Source organism: Propithecus coquereli, unplaced genomic scaffold (assembly GCF_000956105.1).
Source record: "Propithecus coquereli isolate 6110/MARCELLA unplaced genomic scaffold, Pcoq_1.0 Scaffold140, whole genome shotgun sequence".
NCBI lineage: Eukaryota > Metazoa > Chordata > Mammalia > Primates > Indriidae > Propithecus > Propithecus coquereli.
This window is the reverse complement of record NW_012138303.1, coordinates 578,320-601,781: the sequence shown is the minus strand read 5'-3', so window position 1 is coordinate 601,781 and position 23,462 is coordinate 578,320. Positions and strand designations below refer to the sequence as shown.

At 48.1% G+C, this 23,462-nt stretch overlaps 1 protein-coding gene across 2 annotated transcripts in view; it reads right to left on the bottom strand.

The window, feature by feature from the left end:
- Nucleotides 1-23,025, bottom strand: part of RXRG (retinoid X receptor, gamma) — a 44,829-nt gene extending 21,804 nt beyond the window's left edge. Inside the window, exons 1-3 of one of the 2 annotated variants that reach the window (XM_012639522.1) lie at nucleotides 22,517-23,025; nucleotides 6,476-6,723; nucleotides 2,881-2,937 (exon numbers count right to left, since the gene is read on the bottom strand). Coding sequence is in view for 1 of the 2 variants with exons in the window: in XM_012639521.1 (XP_012494975.1) it covers nucleotides 6,476-6,723; nucleotides 22,517-22,565 (297 nt within the window). In the remaining variant the exon portion in view is untranslated. The remainder of the gene's footprint in view (nucleotides 1-2,880; nucleotides 2,938-6,475; nucleotides 6,724-22,516) is intronic. The other variant, XM_012639521.1, reaches the window with a different exon arrangement.
- Nucleotides 23,026-23,462: the final 437 nt, after the last annotated feature.

The window sequence follows — 23,462 nt, the reverse complement described above, 5'->3', positions numbered from 1 at the left end:
GCCTTCAGTGCCTTACCTTAAAATCAGAGTTACCAGGAATTTTAAAAAATTAATCTGCATAATGGATGAAGGTGCGTATGTGATAGGCGAATTCTCTTCCCCGTAGCCTTTTTTAAACAAGACTAAGACAAGACATCTGGGACTTGTATCCAGTATTTTGTTTTGTTTTGGTGTAGTAACGTGGTTCTGAACCCTGGGAGCTGCGTAAAACAGAGGTGCCTGGGCCCCATGCCCAGAGACTCGGCTTCAGCGGGTCTGAGGTAGCGCCTTGGCTCTGTCATTGCTTTAAGTTTACGAGATGCTGATGTGCAGCCAGGGGTAGGAACCACGGCCCGGGGCAGTGTGAATTCTGTCAGTGAATTCTAGGCAACAACTTTCCCGAGCGCCTCAAGGAAACAGAGATCAGCACTCAGATCCGCTCCATGAAACGGAAGAATTTTAGGTCAGATGACCCCACAGAGAGAACCTTCTAGCTGACATGGCTCTGCCCCCAAATCTCTAGATGGACAAGAAAGGTCATGGGATAAGGAGGAGACCACCACCACCTGGAGCTCCAGCAGGACCAATTCCATTCCCACCAGCCTGTTGCCACAGCAATCACCGAAGAGTTACTGCCATTGCTACCATCTATGGAAAGCCCACTTACTGCTAATTAATCCTGTTAATCCTCACAACAACCCTAAGAGGTCTTCCCATTTTTTCAGATGAGGACATTGAGTCTTGAAGTGACTTATTCATGTTTGTTCATTCAGAAATACTACGGAGATACAAAAAAGAAGAAGATGCAGGTACCGCCTGAAGGTACTGGCCATTATGAGATTAAAATTCAGTTGGGATAGTTTAAGAAGGAAAGATCACATGCTACTGAGATCAGGGAAGACTTCCTGAAGGAGGTGGCATTTGAGCTGGGGCTTGACAGCCTTCAAAAATGGGTAGGATTTGAATGGGCCAGTGATGGGCAGAAGGCTTTGGGAGCAAAGACCTGGAGGGAAGCCCCAGTGTGTGTGGAGCAAACATGCCCATGGACGGATCGGGGAGAAGGCTGAGAAGCGGGCTGTGGCAAAGCCCGGAAGCTAGAATGCCTAGGACAATGGATTTAGCTTGGGAGGCAGTACGGAGCCCCTAGAGGTTTGGAGCAGAGGAATATTGCCCTGAAACTCCGCCCCAGTGAAGTCAATGAGGCAGCAGCCTGAGGAAAGTCTGGAGGAGACACCCAAGGCTTTTGCACCTACCCACGTACCAGGTTAGGTAACTTGCCAGGTCTAACTGGTTGGAGCTAGAACCCCAGACTCCTGGATCCTACGTCATCATTCCTCCTTCATCACATCATCTGCCTTGAGTGACAGGAGAGCCTCAGTCCTCACCTGCCCCAGCAGCTTCCCAGCCCACCTCCTTGGCCAGGAACCCCAGGAAGAACGGACTTGCTTTGGGGCGCTTTGTCCCCAGTCGGAGCCAGCATCCCCTCTCCAGCACACCTTGTCTTCATGAGTCGGATGGCAGTGGGAGGGAGTGGTTGGGACAGGTTGGTTGATGTTCTCTTCTCTGTCCATCTCTCTGGCTGGCTTGGGGTTTGGGCTCAGAGCAACGGCAGATGAGATCAAAGGCAGCCATCAGAGCATAAACCCATTAGCTGTCTGGTCCCCAAGTCCCCCAAGCCCAGCTGTCTTGTTCCATTAGAAGCAGCCCTACTGAAACAAGCACTTAGAGGCGAGATTCATCAGGCAGCTCCTATCTGCTGCTGCACGCAAGCCGGCTGCTCCCTGAGAACAGGATAGAAACACACTCGCCTGCTGGCTTATCTTCCCTTTGCAGACCCAGCTGGGGACCGAATGTTTTCTGGATACTTCTGGAGCCATCACAGAATATCAGGTCCTGCATTTTTAAGCCGTCTTCAGCCCAAATCATTCACCAAAGGCCAGCTGCAGACAGGTGCTCCTGTTCCAGGGTGCAGACCCTTTATGGTAGCACTCCTGTAATCTAGTTATGTTCTTCGTCATGAGAAATTATGAGCCTGGACCTCTGACCTGGGTACTGGTCTACACCTGCCACTTCCTCACTGTGCTACCTTAACCAGGTCACCTCACCTAGCAGAGACCCTGTTTCCTCATCTCCAGACTAGATCAGTGGTTTTCAAACCTCAAGTGTGTGTGTGGCAGGAGTCAGAGAAGTTGAGGCTGCACGAACCAGACCTGTTTTTATTTGACATGTATATTGGGCTTCCAAATATGTTTTCATTTGAAGAAAAGAATTTATGGCTTAATATTTTTTTAACCATCAGACTAGATAAACTTTAAGGTCTATTCTACCTCTAACATTTGCAATTTTTATTAATTAAGTATTCTCCATAAAAATGCAAACAGATTTGAGAGGGTAATAATTCAGTTATCAATAAATACCTAAGCAGAAATCAGCAGGGATAGAACTCAGGCCAGGCAACAGGTTCATGGTGGGAGAAAGAGGTGGGAGATTCCAAAGACATTAGAGAGTGTTGCAGAGTCCAGCCAGCAGACATCACACTGACAAACACACAGCATCTCACACACACACACACACACACACACACACATAGACACACCCGCATTCATAAAAACGATTTCACAAAAATTCATGTGACATTCATAAAAATCCCTGTAATCAGGGCAAGTATTTGTAACCCCACAATAGAGAAAAAGAAACTGAAACAAAAACAGGTTAAAGTGGTTTGCAAAAGGTGACACAGTCCCTGCCTCCCTAGTACCAGCTCAGTTCTCTTTACTCCTCAAGATCAAAAATTCAACTAGTGCAAAAAGAGAAGCTCAAACAACCGAACGACATAGCGTGGAGGAGAGACCCTGCCTGCTGCTCCCGTCCCCCACACTCCATGCTCCAAGTCGTGCTTACCCAAGGCCCAGGTCACAGAAGGAGCATGCTTCCGTCCAGGTCCCCTCACACCAAGTCCTGGGCAAGGAAGGCAGGATGCATAGGAATAATCTGCCCAGATTATTCGGGGTCCAACTCACCGAGCCCTTTTGTCCGGTGTCATCTTGTTAATTGGGCAAAGTTTTGCCACCATGTGGTTCCAGAGCCCAGGCCCAGAACGCTGTTCAGAGGCTGAGGCTGCAGAACTCCACCAGCACTTGGCAAGCTTAATATAGCTCCCAAAAGCCAAACTTGGCCTCGGCCTCTGCACACAGCCCAGTTGGCCAGGACCAAAGATCCCAGCTGACCTTTCAACCCCAATCCCTCTGTACAGACATATGGTCCAGGAATAGCAGCCCTGCTACTCACACGGCTGCACAGATGAATCGACTGGCCGGGTTTGGCGCGGTCAGGCTCAAGTGTGGCTGCTAAAAGCGGGCTTAGAGGGAGGGTGCCTTGCCCAATTCCTACCCACGAGCCCTGTCCCTCTATCATCTCACCCTGTTTTATTTCCTCATAGATAAAGTGATTGCTAGTTGAAACTATCTTGTTTACTTCTTAAGTTTTTTTCTGTCTTGCCTGCTACAATGTAATTGCCACAAGAATAAAGACTTGGGCCACCTTATTCAGTGCTTATCCCTACAACCTAGGACAGTATCATGTAGCGCCGGATGCATAGTAGGTCCTCATAAATAGCTATGGGAATGAATGTCGATGCCCTTTGCAAAATTGTACTTTCATCCCAGAACTTCAATGTATCTTTCTGCCCCTCACTACTGGCTTTCGCTCACCTCCCTGGAATCTGTCCACAGGAAAGAAAGCGCATGAACCAACCCCATACATTATGAAGGGCAGCTTTTCAGCACCTCTGCCGATTACAGCAAGTGGGCATGGCATAAATGCATGTACGCCACCCACCCTGTCCCCACTGCTCTGCACAGTTTGACACTCTTACTGGGGTCAAGGAATATATGATTGGGAAGTTCATAGGTCCCCTCTCTCTGCTCCTTTCAGGGCCTTCCCCTACATCTGTGACAGCACATCCAACACCGCGTTGCAATTTATCTGTGTGATGTGGCCGCCTCCCCTACAAGATTCCCGGGGAGCATTGATTATCCATCCTTTAGTCCTTGGCAGCCAAGCGGCTGGGGTCACTCGGGTCACTGTTGAAGTCGGCATACATCACAGCACTAGGTGAACACGGGGCTGGAGATCAGGAGACCAGGGCGCTGATTCTGTGGGGCCTGGCTGTGCTCTGCGGGGCTGGCTGTGTGAGGTTGGGCAAATCACTGGGCTGCCCGAGTCTTGTTCCTTCATTTGTGGAATGAAGGATCCAGACAGATGAATGATCCTCACCTGGGCAGAGGTGGGGCAGTTAGAGTCCCCTGTGGGGCTCTGGCAACCTGCACAAGGGCCAAAATATGGGATGGTGGAGACATGTGTACTCTGAAAAAGATCCTACAGGTGAGAACCACTAGATTAGAAATGAGGGTGAAATGTGTGGCCAAATGTGACCCACAGTTCTTTCCTCGGTCCAGGGAGTGCTTGAAAAGTCTTTGAATTTGAATGGCTTCGAGGGAGCAGGACAGCTCCCCAGTTCCCACCTGCCCTGCTGACTTACACCCACCCTCATTGGCTCACCTGTGCCATCCCTACACTAGGGACCTCTAAGGCTGTCTCCACGTTCTCTAATCCGTGGAGCAATCCATTTTTAAAGTCTTACTGTAGGCTCTGATATTCTGTGGCTCCATATGACTTTGCTTTCAGACCCCTAGACCATGAGGTGTCTCAGAAAAGATTCCTGGCATGGTCTCTGAAGTTCTCTCTGTAGTAGCAGAAAATGTGACACGAGGGGACTCCCGCCTCTTCTTCAAAACTAAACTCTACGGAGGCTTCAAGACTCTATTAGGCGGTGTCCTCCAGAGAAGCAGAACTAGTAGGACATATATGTGTGTGCATGCGTGTGTGTGCATATTTATTAAGAGAATTATCATAGGAAACTGTCTCACATGATTATGGAGGCTGACAAGTCCCGAGACCCACAGGGAGAGGCAGCGAGCTGCAGACCCAGGAGAGCTGACGGCGTAGCCCGAAGGCTGGCAGGCTCAAGCCCCAGGAGGAACCAACATTTCAGTTCAAGGTGGAAGGCAGGAAAAAAATGAAGCCCTAATTCGAAGGCCAGGAATGTTCTCTTACTCAGGGGAGGGTCAGCCTTTTTTCCTCTACTCAGACCTTCAGCTGATTAGATGAGGGCACCCACATTAGGGAGGGCACCTTGCTTTGCCTATTTAAATGTTAATCTCATCCAGAAACACTCAGAATAATGCTTAACCAAATATATGGGCACCCTCTGGCCCAGTCAAGTTGACATATAAAATTAACCATGATAAGGACCTACTAATTCTACCGCTAGGTGTGCCGGTGGTCAGAGCAGTGGGGGCCCTGGCTGTTATGTAGGGAGAGAGGAAGGCATGGTAGATGTGATTATTGCTCCCAATTCTTCACTCTCCCCAATTCTTCACATCCTTTTCATTGAGTCTTTGGAGTACCTCCCACTAGGATAAACACAGCCTGTTTCCTTGACCCCTCAATGTTAGGATTGGCCACATGGTTTTCTTAGGCTGATGGCGTATTTGTGGGCACGATGTGAGCAGAGGCTTCACTGTGCTTTCCAGATTGGGTTTGGCCTCTTGTGCTCCTGTGAGATACCATGAGAAAAGCACGCCCCAGGTAGCTGCTGCTCCTTTAGACTGGGACATAAGGAGTGTGCCGCCAAGTCCAGCTCACCCACCATCTAAAGCAGGGCTATTCTATCCTAATGCAAACTTGGGAGTGAGGTGACAAGTGTTTGTTCTTGCAAATCATGGTGATTTGGGAATTGTTTGTTATGCAGCATTATTGCAGCAATAGCCAACCTACAAGAGAGAAAGGATGATGATCTTAGGGTGGCATTGCTAGGGGGAAGTAAAGACATCTGGCCATCCTATAGGTTCAAGAGAGCAGCAACCTAGTGTCTACCACGCACACACATCTTCTCCATTATAGCAGAAGGCACTTGGAATTATGGTAAAGTTTTCTTCCTGACTTCCATTGTCTCAGAGACAGCATGTAGCATAGTCTGCCTTGTTCTAGATTTATCCATATGCCATACCTGCCTATTTCCCCTCTCAGTTGTCAGCTCCTGGAGAACAAAGACCATGTCCTGATCATTTCTACAAGAGCAAGTGGCACTTCAGTGACTCAATAAATACTCATTATTGAATTTAGAAGAATAAAGGGGGCCCGCCCCACTGATGACACAAATAGCCCTGAGAGATGTTGAAACCACAGCCGGAGCTGAACCATTAAAACCGCAAAAGAGGCTCCCTTGTGGTCACAGTTTCCTGGACCGCGAGAAGTCGTCAGTTCCCCAGGACTGCTCAGCCCGAGGACACACATAGGGAAGTCTGCAGGGATAATCCAATCCTTTCAGAAAGCACACATTAAGCACCTGCTGAGTGCCAGGTCTGCTCCAGGAGCAGCCTGGGCAAAACCATTTAAGAAGGCTGGAAAGGTCTTAGAGAGGAAGGACACCTACCTGAGAGCTGGGTGGGGCAACCAAGTTAATTCCTGGCGGGGCTGCCAGCGCTCCTGAGGGTGGGCCCATGGCAGAGGTGATGACTCGATATGGAGACCCCAGGGCATTGAGGGGCGTCCCCACTGCACTCAGAGTCCGTGGGGCACTCACTGGGGTGTCCGTGTAGCTGGGGTGGCTGTCCATGGGCTTCCCTGTGGACAAGGCTGCCGATGGGCTCATGGACGTGGAGCCAGCGTGGCCGGGGGAGCCTGTAAGGAGAAGAGTATAGGAGGTTGGGGAAGCACAAAAAGGGGACCTGTGGGGACAGAGGCCCAGCCCTGCCCCTGCTTTTGTTTCCTGCATGCTCTTTTTAGCTATGCCTGCACACCCATGAACCCTGGGTGCTCACATGTACACCAAGCTGTAGTATCAAGACACGAAAGGGGCACTGAGAGGAGAGGACCTGCTCTAGGACAGAAATCCCCACTGATGTTTTAGTTTTCTGGGACCTTGCCTAGAAGCCACTCTGGGCTGAGTTGTATCCACAGCAAGTGCAACAAGGGGCACAGACCACAAATCCCCAGGCCTGGGGAACCGTGGCCTGGGCCAGCCAGACAAGGAAGGCGAGTCAACACCAAACCCCGGCATGGGGGGTGGGGTGAGGGGGTGCCCAGGCTGCCCCAGAATTCCCTGCCTCTAAGTCATATTGCTCTGAGAACTGGAGCAGGGCTGAAATTCATTCACTCATGTGCAATGAACATTTATTAAGGTGCCGGGTGATGGGGATTCGGAGCTAAGGACAACACGGTTCCTGCTGTCGAGGGTCCCATCCCATGATGATGTCAATGGGGAAGGCAGTGGCTGTTGTCACACACCTGGATTCCTATATCTGTTAAAACTTTATGCCCACGAGGTTCTTTTCCTGCCCATTTCTACAGCACAGGGATACTTAGTACTCAGGGAAAGGCTTGGAATGGCCGGGCATGGCTTGAAGTGCCGGAAGGCAAGTGCAGACAGGCCTGCCAGAGACTGTTTCTGCCTCTGAGGATAAAATGTTGCAGCCACAGGTGTCTGTGGAACAGGTTCTGGGTGGATGCACACAACAGCAACACGGGCCAGGTGGTCATCTGGTACCGCTTTCCTCAGATAAATCGAGCCCACATTCCCCTGCAGCCAGTAGCAAAGTCAAGTTGAAACAGAAGGAGGGTACCCTCCTGTCGTCCTGGGAGCCCAGCATGGAACATTGTCTCCAAAAGAGAGGAGCTATAACTCCACGATCTGCGGCAGCAAAGCAGAGACTAGAAAACACGGTAGGGCAGCCCGGCCTGGATCACCGCGCTGGATCCCTGCACAGCCGGCTTGCACGGACAGATGCAAAGAAACCATGTGCATGATAGCTGCACTCGGCTCAGCCATGGCATCCACGTTGTCCACGTGGGTAGAGAGTGAGAGGATTAAGTGGTCAGTAAGCACGGCCTGCTGCAGAAGCTACCCGATTCTCAAATGCCTACTGGGAGTCAGACACCGGGCCAGGCAGATATGATACCAAGTGGAGTTAAGTCATGTGCCTGACTTTTTAGGCTCACTGTTCATGCAACAAATATTTCTTGAGTGCCTACTACATGCAGGGCACTGTCCTAAGCCTTTGGGAGACACCAGTGGGTGTTAAGTGTAGCATTCAGAGTAGGATGCACGGAGGAACTTGCTTCCTTCAAATTCTGGAGGAGAACAGGGACTGTCAGAAACATAACTGGAAACTATTCCTTAAACATGAACATCCCACTGGGAAAATGTCACCGTGGGGTTTCTCTTGGAGCTTTTGCTAGCTTAGTTAAGGGCTACTTGTGGCAAGAAGCCACTCCCATATCCAAGGAAGCTGGGACCTTCTTGTCACTCTACCTATAGAGTTTCAGTCTGTCAGGGACAACTGCCTAATAAACAGATAAATCCCAAGACCCCACGTCCTGAGCACCACAACTGAGGAGGACCCACATGCGGTGGGCCCACAGCGGAGTGGCAAAGGGGTTAAAATGAACAAGTCAGACGTTTATTTTTTGTCCTCAGTAGCATCAGGCAATTTCCATACATCAGCTCTTCATCCTGACAATGAGCCTATGAGGGTCATTTCAGCCTTTTGCAGGTGAGAAACCTTAGGCTCCATCTCACCCCACGCTGCTCCCAGTTCCAGGATGACTTGCCCCCCGCCTCCATTGCCTAGGAAGCTCTTACTCATCCTTCCAGGTCTAACTCAAGTGTCACCTCCTCCGGGAAGCTTTCCCTGGCATTCCTGGCCTGGTTTGATGCCCTTTTCTGTTTCCTCATAGCTGTCTGTGCTTATTCATATCTTAGCACTTATTATGCTGAATTACCATATTTGTTTATTTCCCTGTCTTTTCCACTAAACAGAGAGGGAGAAACCACGTCCACTTCTGTTTGCCCGTCCCTAGCAGGGGACCTGGCACTGCCTGGGTGGTAAGTGGCAGAGCCTAGATTCAAATTGTCAATCTGAAGCCCACGCTCTCGCCTGTGTTTGCTGTCAAGGACAGCAAGGATGAGCTGGAGAGCCATCTGCATCAGAAGTACAAGACGACTCAATTATGAAGTGCTCTCAAGCTGAAAGTTCACCTGAAGGAGAGGAAAGCAGTGCTCAAGAACTCAAGCCCAGGAAGTCATAAACCTTTCCAGACGGCCACTGATCGGAAAGAACAATTTTAGACTCTTCTGAGGCTCTGGAGGTGATGACATTTAAAGAGGCCAATGTATACCTTGAGTCTATTACTGAGACAAAGTGTGGCAGGTGAGTCAGGAGCCAGCCCTGACTCGATGGGTGAGGAGCCATGGATGCCACTGGGACGGCAGCTGTCCCTCCCCCACCGCCAAGCCACCCGAAGGAGATCAACTTTCCCTTCCAGCTTCCGCTTTCCAAAAACAGACCAAAGGGTCCTGCAACGCTCCTTTCCATTCTGCTTTAGACGGATCTTGGAGAGACTGTGCCTTTTAATCCTGTATCTCCAGGGTCTAGCCAGTGCCTGACACCAGGCCTAGACCAATGGGACAGGCAAGAACGAGGGTTCGTTCATACATTCATCAGCCCAAGAGTTCCCAGGGTGTGGAACCTGTGCCACCAGGGACAAGCGACATTTTCAGTGGTATGCAGGCAAACTCTCTAAAAAACTTAGTCATTTTATATTTATGTTTTCTGTTTCCTTATGTTTACAGCAAGTGACTGGGCTCTCGTTTTTTTGCATAAAATTATCTTCCTCGAGATGGCCATCTAAGCTTTTTATAAAAGTAAATAAAAAGTCTAAGGACAGAGGGTGCTGGATATATAAAATATCATGAAAATAGCGTGCAAAGGAATGATGTTTAGGAAACATCAACCTGCACAAAAATATACAAATATGGACTTTGAAGAACTCACGAGTTGTTTCAAAAATGAAAAGAGATGACGTGAAAGTGATTCGAAATTTACAGTACATCGTTGTCATTATTAATATAGGTAATAGTAAGGCAATGCCACGACTCGGTGCAGTGGCGACAACAGTGCGTTGTTGAGCTAGAATGAGATAGTGAGCTCAAGTTTTTGGTTTTCAACAGCCCCAAAAAGGTGGTTTGTTTCTGTCGCGTCAATGACCCAGAAGTGGTGGGCTATTTTACAACCACACTTTAAAAAATAAAATAGAATTTAAAAAGAAAAATAACATCTTACTCAAATGCATTTTGGTTCTTCATCTCACACAATGACCAGTAGTTCTTAGAAATAAATAGCTTTGCTTTTAGACAAGTTGGAAAACAATGACTTTTATAACAAAAGTGTTTCTCAAGAGAAAATTAATTCATTCTCCGAAATAGACAGTAATGCCTACCTGTCCATGAGATTTTTGTCAGCCTCTCTCACTCTTATTTTCTCATAGCCACATGGAAACTATAGCCAGTACCAAAAGGCACCACAAGTTTTCCAGAAACCTGGTTATACCTTATTTCTCTGCCTTCCTCACTAAGCCTTCTGGTTAACCTACGAACAAGGACAGAAAAGTTGACAGGTTTCCCTCCAACCCAGGAGGAGAGGGCAGGCTCCTGTTTGAAGGATGAGTTTAGCATTCACTGCAAATTGATCCGGGGTCGACTCTGTCTGGCCCTCAGCCCAGGGTAAGCCTACTCCAAATCCAAAGTCAAATTTTTCTCAAATGCTCCCCCTTGGTCCCTGCTATAGTTTGAATGCATGTTCCCACCAAAATTCATGTTGGAACTTAAACCCCAAGGTGATGGTATTAAGAAGTAGGGCCTTTGGGAGGTGAGTAGGCCACAAGGGCTCCACCTTTATGAATGGGACTAATGCTCTCATAAATGAGGCCTCAGAGAACTTTCTGGCCCTTCCATCTCCTTGCACATGAGGACACAGCGCTTGTCCCTTCTTTGCCCCTTCCGTCATGCAAGGACTTAGTAAGCGGCGCTATCCTGGAAGCAGAGAGCAGCCCTCGCCAGACACCAAATCTTTTGGTACCTTGATCCTGGACTTCCCGGCTTCCAGGACTGTGAGAAATAAGTTTCTATTGTTTATAAATTACTCAGCTGAGGTATTACAGCAGTGGAAATGGGCTGGGAGTTTCCCAGCGCAATCACTGTGTGGAGGGACCCTGGCCTCTGCATCCCATCCACCTCGCCCACTCCCAGACCTGCACTCTCCTCCCTGACCCTGCACCCTCTTGACCTTCTAGCCACTCACACCATGCCCGCTGCCCAGATGCACGGAAAATGCACAAACTCTGTACTCTGCAGAGTTCATTCTCTTTGCTCGGGCAATGATTTTATTAAAATTAACATATTTAATGGGAAAGGCCTAGTGGAGTTTCTCAGGAGGGTCCCCTCTTTGCTGACAACATACTCAAGAATAGTGTATCATATTCCTGGGCCTCATTCCCCCAGGAAGGAGTTGGCACTCGGTGACCTCCAAGATCCCTTCTGGCTCTCCTGTTTCATGACTACTGGGTAGGACGTGGTTCCCTGGCATTGAAAAGAAAGAAGTGCAGGTGGCGGTGGTCTAGAACAATCTGAGTCTGGACCACTTGCTCGGGGGACTCTGACATCACGGACTGGACCATTTTAGACCATGATGGTGTCTAGTATTCTGCATCGCAATTTCAGATGCTGAAAGTGTCACCAGGAGCTAAAACTGTGAAGGGAATCAGTCGAGTGCATAACTCTATGAGTTCTAAAGTCCCTGTGTGTGCCATGGCACCACGGCTTCCAGGGTGCAGTGCTCTGGAGAAGACAAGAACTCTGAAGCCAGAAAGTCCTAGAATAGACTGAAGCCTCCACCACTTTCCAGCCCTGTACTTGAGCAAGGAACAGGACCTCTCTAAACTGCAGCTTCCTCAGCCAGAAATTGAGACAAACACACCCACCTCAGAGGACTGCCAAGAGTGCCTGAGACCAGGAGGTCCATTAATTTTCTGTTAATTAATGTCTATAACTAGATGTAGAGTTTATCAACAGAAATTATTTGCATAAGAAACCAGCGTCACTGATATTTACCACAACCAAAATCTCTAAACAACAAATTGCGTGTGTGAGTGTGTACTTGTGCACGTGTGTGCATGCGCGACAGAGAGAGGGAGAGAGAAAGAGGACAGGAAAGCCTGGGTACTTAGAACTACAGAATTCTTACCAAGGTAAGGAAGTTGCTTAGCAACCTCATCCTCAGCCAATAAAAGTAAAATGTCAAGGATGCCGTTTTTCTGACTGGCTAGACAAGGGAGCAAATGGCTTGGCGTTTCCACCCCTTTGCTGCTGTGCCAGGCAGGGTGGAGAGTTTCCTCTCCCATTAGCAACCTCTTCAGGATGGAATGGAAACTCATAATGAATCATTGATAATGGCTAATGCTCACCCAGGGGGACAGGGACAGAGCTAAAGACTTGCTGTTTCTCAGAGTCAGGAGTCTCCATGTGAAGTCGAGGGTGCACCATGGGGCCCTATCCCGCTCTGATCTCTCCCACGGCGTGACAATCACCACCAAAGCAGCCTCCTTTTCTCCAGTGGAGGGATATGGTGCATAAGCCTAACGATCGTGGAATGTTCACACACTTGGCTTGTTCTTCTTTGTCTAAGGGAAACTCACTCACCATCCTTTCCCTGCTTGGCTCTCAATGCACAGACAGGCTGCTGAGCGAGGTCAGCAAGAGATGCCCTACAAAGCCACTTTAATTGACACTAATGTCATCTCCTCTGCTGAGTGACAACAATAACGATAGCTAATGTTTATCGGGCAATTGCCATGAGCCAGACATGGTTCTAAACATTTTACATAGACAGGTTGAACATCCCTAAAGCCGAAAATCCCAAATCTAAAATACCTCAAAATCCAAAACTTTTAGAGCACCGACAGGACTCTCAAAAGAAATTCTCATGGGAGCATTTTGGATTTTTGGATTAGGGATGCTCGACCAGTAAGCACATAATGCAAATATTCCAAAATTGAAAAAATTCGAAATCTGAAACACTTCTGGTCCCAAGCATTTGGGATAGGGATACTCAACCTGTATGTAATAGCTAACGTTTATTACACACCTCCCATTTGCCAAGCACTCTTCCAAGATTATATGCATCATCTCATTTAATAATCTCAAGGACCCTTGGAGGTAAGGTACTATTATTATTGCCATCCCCATTCTGCTGACGGGTAAGAGAAGCCCAAGGAAAGCTGAGCAAACTGCCTGAGATCACCTGGCTGGTCAGGAGTAGGGCCAGGCTCCAAATCCAGGCAGTCTTGTGCCAGGGCTGCTGTGCTTAACTCCTACACAATGCCTGCCACTTGCTGGGGGTAGAAGGCAGGGGATCCCAGATAAGCCCCAAATGGGTGGATTATGTGTAAGAACAACTAAGATATTCAATTGTTACCCTATGCTCCTCACAGCCTACTTATGGATCATAAGGCATTTGTTTAAGCACACATAATTATAGCAAATGAATAAAATGACTAAGGGGTAGGGGACAAGGGCCTAGGCCCTCGAAGGTGCTAATAAAAGAAAGGTTAAAATCTTTTTCCAGGTGGACACCACTTGATTTTTTTTTTTTTTTTTTTTTGAGGCAGAGTCTCACTCTGTTGCCCAGGCTAGAGTGCCGTGGCGTCAGCCTAGCTCACAGCAACCTCAAACTCCCAGGCTCAAGCGATCCTCCTGCCTCAGCCTCTCGAGTAGCTGGGACACAGGCATGCGCCACCATGCCCGGCTAATTTTTTCTATATATTTTTAGTTGTCCAGCTAATTTCTTTCTATTTTTTTTAGTAGAGATGGGGTCTCACTCTTGCTCAGGCTGGTTTCCAACTCCTGAGCTCAAACGATCCTCCCTCCTCGACCTTCCAGAGCGCTAGGATTATAGGCATGAGCCACCGCGCCCGGCCCCCACTTGATTTTAAAACATGGAACCCAATTTTACACTCTGGGGTAGGGGCTGGCAAACTTTTCTCTAAAGGGCCAGACAGTAAACATTTTAGTCTTTGCTAGCTCTACGGTCTCTGTGACAACGACACACAATATCCATTGTAGTGTGAACATAGACACAACCGATGCATAAACTGACGTACACCAACGTGGCTGTGTTCCAGTAAGCTTGTCGACCCCCGGGGGATCATTCTGGAGAAGCTTTTTGACCATTTCTGATTGCTTTACAGTTAGCAGTGATTCCCAGCACTCCAACTCCACACTGCTCTTCCTCTGGCTTCCCCGGCACGGAGCTGAATTGTCAAAGCTGGGCAGAGAGGCCTGCGGATCTTCTCTTCTCACCCCTCAGTTACAGGTGAGGACACTTGCAAAGTAGGCGTGGCCTGCCCAGGACCCAGGGCTGTTTGTGATCTTCAAACTGGGTTCCCCTTGGAGCCACCTGGGGTGGCAGGAAGAGGAGTTAGAGGGAGCTCAGCCAGAGAGTCTGCCCCAACCCTTTGGTAAAATAGCTCAATGCTGCTGACTACACTGGCTAAGGGCTAACCTTCCACAATGTAAGGGTTAAATCAAATAAAGCCTGGAATATTGTAAACCCAATAAAAGTTCCCTTTTCCCATAGAAAACTTGGAGAGTGTGGTACTAAATTCAGCTAGAATTTTGTATGAATGTTTTTCTCAGAGGAGGTACGCCTGTTCTTAAAGTGTCAGACTGCACACTATGAGATGCTGACAGAGTGAAGGAAGGAAGGTACGAATTCTGCCTCGGAAAGAGCCCCAGTTTCAGAAAGTTATGTTTTAACAAATCATTCCAGCGCAGGTCTCATGACGTCGGGCAGAAAGGGAGCGATGACCTTTCTTTATCTTCAGGAGACCCTTGAAAGAGTCCGAACGTTGAGGAGTCCTGATCCCCTTCAGTATCCTCAACTGCAGACTGAACAGCCTGGGGTCCCCCGCCCCCTTTGTTCAGCCACTGTAACTGGATAGGGGACGGAGGCAGCAGGAGTCTCCAGTTTGAAGATCCATCTCAAACTCCTGGCGGGATTTCAGAATTAACATCGAAGCTTACGAAATGGAAAGGTTTGTGATCTTTAGTTAAAAAAACATTTACAAGAGTCAGAGGAAACGACAAGCAAAATGCTTAGTAAGTACTTTGGAATGGTTGCCTGGGTTTCATTTCTGTGACTCGACATCTCCTGTGTTTCTCCTTTTCATTTTACCGGTCACTGGTGTCCTGGGGAAGCAGTCTTTTGGAAAGGTTCAGGTTCATAGTACTGTGTTTTCTCAGCCCCGGCGAAGTGGAGAACAGGGCAGAGGTTAGAGAGCAGGGGAAGAATATCCTAGACTGATGGGGAATGCTGTCCATCAGTCATTCAGCACACACTGGCTTAGCACCTGGCTTCTGCAAGGGCTGTGCAGGACACGAAGAACGTAAGGGCTATCCCCTGCCCTGAATGTTTAAACTAGTTACAAGCTCTGAAGCCTTCGAAACATTTGGAGATTAATTATTTCTGGAAATTTTTCTTGGGGTTGAGTTTAAGTGAATGGAGCCAAAGAATGTAGGTATTTAGAAACCAAGAACAAAAAATGCTGTCTATATTACCCGATGGTAACATTGCACTAGGAATACAGTTCACTATATTTCGAGACGACCGCTGTCTTTAGAAGAGAGTCCGTAGTTAGAGTTAGGGAGAGCGTATCTGAACAAGAAGTCCAGAGAGATAGAGAAAGGGACAGAGGTCATGGATTCAAGAGCTGGGATTGAGTGAACAAAATTAGGGTTCAAGGACTTCAGGAACAAGAGGTAAACTGGGGGCATTCTCAGCAAATGCTTCAAACAGTTGCTGGCATTTATCTTTGCAGAATAACCAGTACATGGTGTACCAGTGTGAGGAACTGGCTTAAAGGGACAGACTGCCGTTCCTTGTTAGTGGGATCCCCTGGCGCCTCTCATTTGTTAGGGATGGCATAATATCCATCTGTACCGGCAAGGTTTATAATTTGGCTGGGTGGGAAAGGTGGTGTGCAAGCAAAATGCCATTAATTACAGGCAGAAAGGTTGACGGAAATTGTTTTAGACTAGACTCAGATTCTAGATCTATAATAATACTTCATAGCAAGCCCTTGAAAGGGCCACTTTACCATTCTGAACCTCAGTTTCCTAATCTGTCTAATGGGATAATTCCTGCCTTACAGACTACTCTGAGTTTGTTTGAAGCTTGAATGAAATAGACAGTGGCCTCCGGAAAGGACCACTGTATCTGTAGTGCCTAGCATAGGGCCTGGCACATAATAGGTGCTCAACAAATGTTTTTTTACTGAACCAATAATTGATACGGAAATAATAGTATATATTTATAAAGATTTTTATGAATATGAGGCATTATGAAGTGAATGGAAGAAGTTTGGACCCAGGAGCCAGAAGACCTGCTCTTTTTGTCCTGTGTGGCCTTAAGAAAGCCTCTCAACCTCTCTGAGATTATTTCTTCTTCTATAAAATGAGATGATTCTTCAAGTCCTAGAAGTCTGGTTTCTAAACAAAAATAATGTGGCCTTGTTAATCTGTTGCATAATTAATTTGGACTGGTGACTAAATCGGTCATAGTATGAACTAATTTGTATTTGCTCATTCACAAAATAATAGTGAAAAAAGGGTTTGTTAAGCAAATAAGATGGTAGGAGAAGTGTTGAGCCTATTTAAGATACATCTGTTTTCAAGCAATTTAAAAAGCATAGTAGGAACATCATTAGCATATTAACGGGGTGTTAATTACACAGAGTCTTTTAAAGCAGGTTTTATAAAATCCCCACTTAGTAACCATTAGCTTGTGGTACTTGAAACACAAACTATTCACGTGTGTGTTACTTAGAAGTAATAAAATTGTAATTTAAAAGTAATCTGCCAACTTGTCATGAATTTAGACTGATTTTTCTCTCAATTGATCCAAATGAGTGAGGTTTTGCTATAATTATACATAATGCTGGTGATAATGAGGCTGATTATCAATCTTTCTCTGCTTTTCACTACCTCCATCATTACAGATTTTAGGGGAGGGGGTGGGGTGGAGGGAGATGGGAGGAAGGGGGAGGGGAGGGAGGAGAGGGAGAGAGATGAAAGGATGCCACTCTCCCCTCCCCCTCCTCCAAGCAGTAGGCGAACAACCCCCAGCCCCCAGCCTGAACAGCCTGTCAGCTCCTCCTTTAGGGATTGCATGAATCCAGGTGGAACCGGGTGTGGCTCAGAAGGCTGGCCAGCTGGAGGGAACCTGGGCTGCGTGCAGCGCAGTGGCCGCCCACCAGCTAATGCTTTTCATCCTCACATTCTTGTTGAGAGGCCATGGAAGCTGAGCCTTGGGGGCGGGTGGGAGGAGGGTCTCTTCTACACGCTCTTCGCTCTCCAGTCTCCACGCGTCCCTAGGTTTTCTCCATTGAGAAAGCCAGAAAGGGCTTTGGTAGCAGAGGCGGCTTCCCAACAAAAGATGCGGCTTCTACCTCTGCTCCCCACTCATTGGGAATTTAATGTCTAACATCTTGTTTTCCACATCTGTTAAAATGCAGAGCATTGCAGCAGTAAGACAAGCATAAATTACCTTCCCGTTTGATCTCACGGTGCTTGTGCAGCCCAAAGGTTTATGTGAAAGTGCTTTTGAAAATGCTGAGAATAATTCGAATATAAGAAATGCATGTTAGCTAATCCCTGGTGTCTGAGGGGCTCTTGTGTGGAAGGAGGAGAGGGAAGATGGGGCTGGGCTGGGAGCCCTGAGGAAGGGCCCCAGAGCTGGGGTTTGAACTGCGAGGGGCCGGAGTCAGGATGAGGTGTCCTAGTCAGAAAGGCCTTCAGTCAAAATCCTGAGAGAAGCCAAGAGTTGGGTCTGGAAGGGCCGTCCTAGGTACCTGCTGTAAGAATTTGCAGAGTTCTGCAGTATCGTATATGGTGGGGCTGGAATTAAAATCCAGACCTGCTACTTTTCCCCAGATTCAAACACCACTTGTACCATTTACTAGCCCTGTTCCCTTCGGCAAATTATTTAATTTCTCCAGTCTTTGCATCTGTAGGCTGATATAATAGGAGTACCAACCTTCAAGTGGTGTTGTAGGTATGAAATGAATTAATACGGATTAAGTACCCCTTATCCAAAATGCTTGGGATCAGAAGTGTTTCAGATTTTGGATTTTCTCAGATTTTGGAATTTTTGCATTATACTAATCAGTTGAGCATCTCTTGTCTGGAAATCCAAACTCCAAAATGCTCTTATGAGCATTTCCTTTGAGCATTATGTCAGCACTCAAAAAGTTCTGGATTTTGGAGCATTTTGGATTTCAGATTCTCAGATTGGGGATGTTCAGCCTGTATTTTCACTCTTTTGTGAGGATCACTAAGCCAGGGCTGAGTCAATCTCATGAGAGCCACCAAAAGCCAGGCATTCTAGAGAATAAACTTCCATTCCTTGAGCCTCTGTGTCTCCTACTTTCAAATAAGAGGAGAAAATACCAGTTTCCTCTGGGAGCCCCTGGCATGCCAGCCACCCAATGCTGGTGCCTAAGTTCCCTGCAGATGCAGAAGCCACATAATGAGGGGAAGGAAGAGGTGGAGCATTTGGATTCCTCTTTGCACAGTTTCTTCCCCCAGTTGCTATTCAGCTCTCTATCTCTTGGTAAGATTGTAAATGTTTCAGAAAATAGTTTATACTAATAATGTTCCTTCCTAAATCTCATAAACAGTTACTCCTTCCTACATGAAGCCAAACCACTTACAACCACGGTAGGTTCCAGTTAGCCACCCACATATCTGTGGAGGGGAAAAATATGTTCTAGCATATGCACACGTGTGCACACACACATATGCAAGCCCCTCCAACCCAACCAATCCTCAATGGCTGTCCTCAGATGAAAAAGGGAATATTCTACATGAATGGTCAGGATCAATTAGGCAAGACTCTTACAAATCAGTAGGTCCCCAGGAGAAGCCACCAATTAATTCTCCAGAGGTCACTGTTGCTCCTCAGTGGCTCTTCAACCATCCCATGGTGTATTCCTCAATGGCTAGACACTGTGTCTGCAGCCACCCGTCAGTGCTGGGGCTGGATTTCTAAGGCTAGATTGGGGTTCCAGAAACCCCACCAGGGGCTGTGCTGCTCACCCCAGCTTCACAGAGAAAGTGTGTCACTCACAGAAGCCACGAGAGGCAGCTCAGCAGAGCATGGACTCTGGAGCCAGACTGCCTGGGTTCAAGTCCTCGGCTGTGCCATTTTCCAGCTCTGAGGCCTTAAACGAGCTGTTTCACCTCTCAGTGCCTCAGTTTCTGCATCTGTACAGGCAGTGTGATAAGGATGGCAACAGTGCTTACTCAGAGGGTTGTTACGAGGATTAAGTGAGTTGACACTGGCAAAGTGCTCACAATGGTAGCTGGCATTAGTGTCAGTGTGCTTGTTAAATGAGATGAGAGAAGTCCTCTCCTCCCTGATCTGCTCCTCACCCTGAGGATTACTGCACAATTGGATGAGGGGATTACAGGCTTTGTTTTGCTATCTTCTAAGAGGCAGCAACTGTCTCATCCCAGGAAAACAAATCTCTTACTGAGCAGCTGGCAAAGCCAGGACTCGGCAGAGAAGGAGAAGAGAAGGATCCTCTCATTGTTGCATGGCAGGGCCTGGAGCCGGGAGAGTGGGCGCCTTTGTGCGGCCACTGCCACCCAGGTGGTCACCACCCTTTGCTCAGTTGGACCAGTCTTGTGTTCACTGATCAGATGACGCTCTGATGTCCGGTAAGCACAGCCCCAGACACAAATCCCAGGAGTTATTTCCCAGGGGTGACACTGCTTCCCTAGAGATTCTCACACAAATCACAGGAGCCCTCTGCGGTTCCACTTGCTAACATGTAAAAGAGCAGGGGGTTATACACCAAATCATTTCATAAGTGCAACACAACTTGCTGCATTGGGACAAAGGTGGTTCGAGGCTACAGGTGACGTCCACTCTAATCCTCCGATTTCCCCTGTGCCTGCCGCTGGGTCCTCCTGCATCCCTCCCTCCCTAGTCACTGCAAGTTCCCAGACAGACCTCCCTACAAAGGGGTGGAATCCTTTGGCTCACGGTTAGGCCTCTGAACTGGCACGTGCAAGCAAAATAGAAATCATTGGCAGAACTAAACGCGGTGATGGTTCTCCTCCCTCAGAAATGGCAAGGAAAAGTGGCATGAGAGGGCGAGGTTTAAACAACCTCGATGACTCTTTCCCCTCCAGGTCCCCATGTTACAGCGAACTATTTTCTGCCATGGCTGGAAGAAACCATTGTGCTTCCTTCCATCTGAAACCTAGTTACACTAAATGGCAGAGCCCCCACAACTGGGAAAGTCTGAGCCAGCAAAATATGTGGGTCTTCGTGGATTTAATTTTACCCTCCCAGATTTCTAATTCATTTTTCTACAGTAACATCTGATGTTTGAGTTCATTTGCATGTTAGTACCTGAGCAGAAGGGAGGGAATGTAAATATTCACTTGTATTAGGCACCACGTATATGGACTACACTACAGCAGCTGCTTGTCCATGTGCTAGCTCGTTTATTTCTCACAACATCACTTCAAAGATGAGATGAGATTATAAATCCCACTTTAGAGAGAAAGATATTGAGGCTCAGAGAGGTTCACTGGCTTGCCTAAGGTCACACAGCTAGTAAGTAAAAAACTGGGACTTAAACTCAGCACAGTGTCTCTCCCTGCCCCCTCTCCACCCACACTGTTTTCACTGTATCAGATTAAAGCAATACTATTATAAGTCCGAATCAGAGACTTTTCTGGAAGTACTCTGCAATTCAGCCCCACATAAACTTGGACTAGTCCCTGTCCCCCTTTAGGTCTCAGTTTATACATCCATAAATGGGAGGTCTAAGATGCTCTTTAAGGTCCCTTAGGCTGCTAACATTCCAAGACTCCAGCAAGTAGCCCCCGGTGAATTTTAGACTAGACCTTCTTTCTCCAGTTTTTACTTTAGCTCTCTCCTTAGATCTTTCTGCCTTCCATCCTTTTATTCGCCCCAACTGTCTCCAAGGGTCTCTTTGGCATTAACAAAGCCATAATGTCACAGACCTTGGGAGTCGCAAGAATCTGGCTGAGGATAAGCATGTTTCTCTAACAGCTGAACTAAGATACTAAGGAAAAAGCAATTCTCTGCTCTGAATGGGACTGAGATGGGAGTTGAGGATTTTCACACCCACGGCCCAACCGTAAACTGGAGATCAAATCCCCAGGTCATGGCGTTGGCCGCCACTCTCGCTCGGTCATCAGACTGGCCCAAGTAACTTGAACATTATCTCTGGAATATTTCCCTGGCCCCCTACCCGCGGGTGCAAGGACAGCCTCCTCATGCCTTCCATATTCCACACATCGTGCAGTATTGTAATGTGTCTGTTTAACAAGCCTGTGCCAGTCCAAAAGGCAGAGACTGTGTCTCATTCATATTTGTAGTCCAGTGCCTAACACCATGTTTGACTTATGCAAACCATCCAGTGGACCCAGAATGAACGAGCAACTCCCTGGTCTAACGCCCCCTGGGCAGGCATCCCTTCCACTGTGCAGCGCTCCACCGTGCCCCACAGAGGTTCTGCCCGACCGAGGAGGCTTGCTTTACTCCCAAGCCTTCAGACGAATTGGCTAGCTGTCCACAGAGGAGGTCGGGAGAGCAGGGGCTTTTCAGTTCTCAAGACCTTACAAGAATTTCTGCTTTGTCCTGCCTGCCAGAATACCCGCTTGGCTCCCAAGAACATAAGCTACGTGCCACCAACTGACAAGCCGGAGGCCAGCTGGTCAGCTGTTAGTTCCATTTACTGTCGCTGAACCGAGGGCCCCCATGTGCCCGGGCGTTAAAGCAGCCCACGGACCCAGTCTCAGGAAGCTGCTGGGAAGCGCAACTGGGCTGCCTTGCCTGGCGTGGCAGCTTGGATCTTCAGTTTGCCAATTCTCTGAGACCCTAGACCCCCCACCGCGAGATCTCGACCCCCCAGAGTGGAAGTGACGGCAGCGACCCTTGCAAGAGAATGGGGGCAGCGGCGGGGGAGGAGAGAAGAGGCTATTAGCAAATCAAAAGGGAAGAAAACAGAGAAAGGAAAACACTGTAGCAAATTAAAGCACTATGTTTTCTTTTTAAGAATCCAATTATAGGGAAACCTGCTTTGGAGTAAAACAATCATGCCCTTGTTGCAAAGTATCCCAGGAACCCAACCTTTTTAATCACATTTTTTTTCTCATTACAAGTCGGCTAATGGGAATATCATAGTAATTTCTCTTTAACTCTTCCACTTTTCACACCCACACAAACACACTGGGCTGTAGCAATGCTCTTATGCTATCTTTGTCTCGGACACATTCTCAAGCATATTGGTTTAGAAAGACACTCTCCTTAGAATGTCCCCATATCCTCAATCTGATATGCAAGCATGTCCTCACCTACGGACCCCCCTCCCTCTCTCTCACGTGCACTAATGCACACACGCACTCACGGGGAAACACACTGTATGTGCATCTAAACACATGTTCTCCTAATTCAACACTAACCCAGTTATCAGTGTTTCCCAGTTTCCCCCTGGTCTCTCCGTACAGGTCCACGCCGTGCAGCCCCAGTGAGATACTCACCGCCAAAGCCTGCGGGAAACTTCATGAAGTGAGAATAATTTCCATACATGTTTACTCTTCAGTTCATGTTCCTCTCTCGTGCGTCTTCGAAATATTTCGGCCTCTCCCGGCTCCCAGGCAGCGCCGGGCTTTCTTCAACTTGGGCTAACAAGAGTGGTCATCGCTTCCTAGCAGCCCGGGGAGCACAGGCTGGGCCAGCCCTCTGGGATTAGTCAGGAATCTGCCTCTAGATCGGAGAGTCCACATAGTGTGCTGGAGACGGCTGTGGCGGCAGCAGCTGGTGCCTGTCAGTAATCACGCATAATGCCGCCGCCGCCGCCGCCGCCGCCGCTACTCTTGCCACCGCCGTCGCTGCTGCTGCTCGAGATCCTGTTGCTAGTTTGATTAACTCAGGGCTGGGCTGCTGCGTGCGACTCTTCCACCTCCCGGCTGGTCCCCAGAGGTCCCTACCGGGTGGCACGATCTATTATCTAGTAAGCCAATCGATGTGTGACAGCCCCGGAGTAGGTCAGGAGTGGGGGGAGGTGGCAGGGGATGGAAGACTCTTTAGGTGCCTTTCGCTTGACTTGCACCCCTATAAATCAGTGGGGTTTTATTAAAATGCATTTTCTCACTCTGGCTCCTAACCCTCCAATGCACTTGGAATTTGATCTGTGAAAGGGGGTGGGGGTCGGGGCCAAGAGAGAGCAGAGCCCTTTCATAAGCACGAGATTAGAAAAGTGTGAGACAGTCTCTAGCTATAGGAAACTAAAATTGAGCAGCCCTTGGATTTGGGGTGGGCCTCTCCTGTTTTGGTGGCCAGAAGCATTTGTCTGTGCTGACAGTGGGAGCTTGACAAGTGTAGTTGGGAGCCGGAGCTCGCTCACACGGAAAACTCGCAGGTAGGGAGGAGGACGTGAAGGTCATTCTCTGATGTCTTGCTGGAGGGATGCATGCATTTTATATA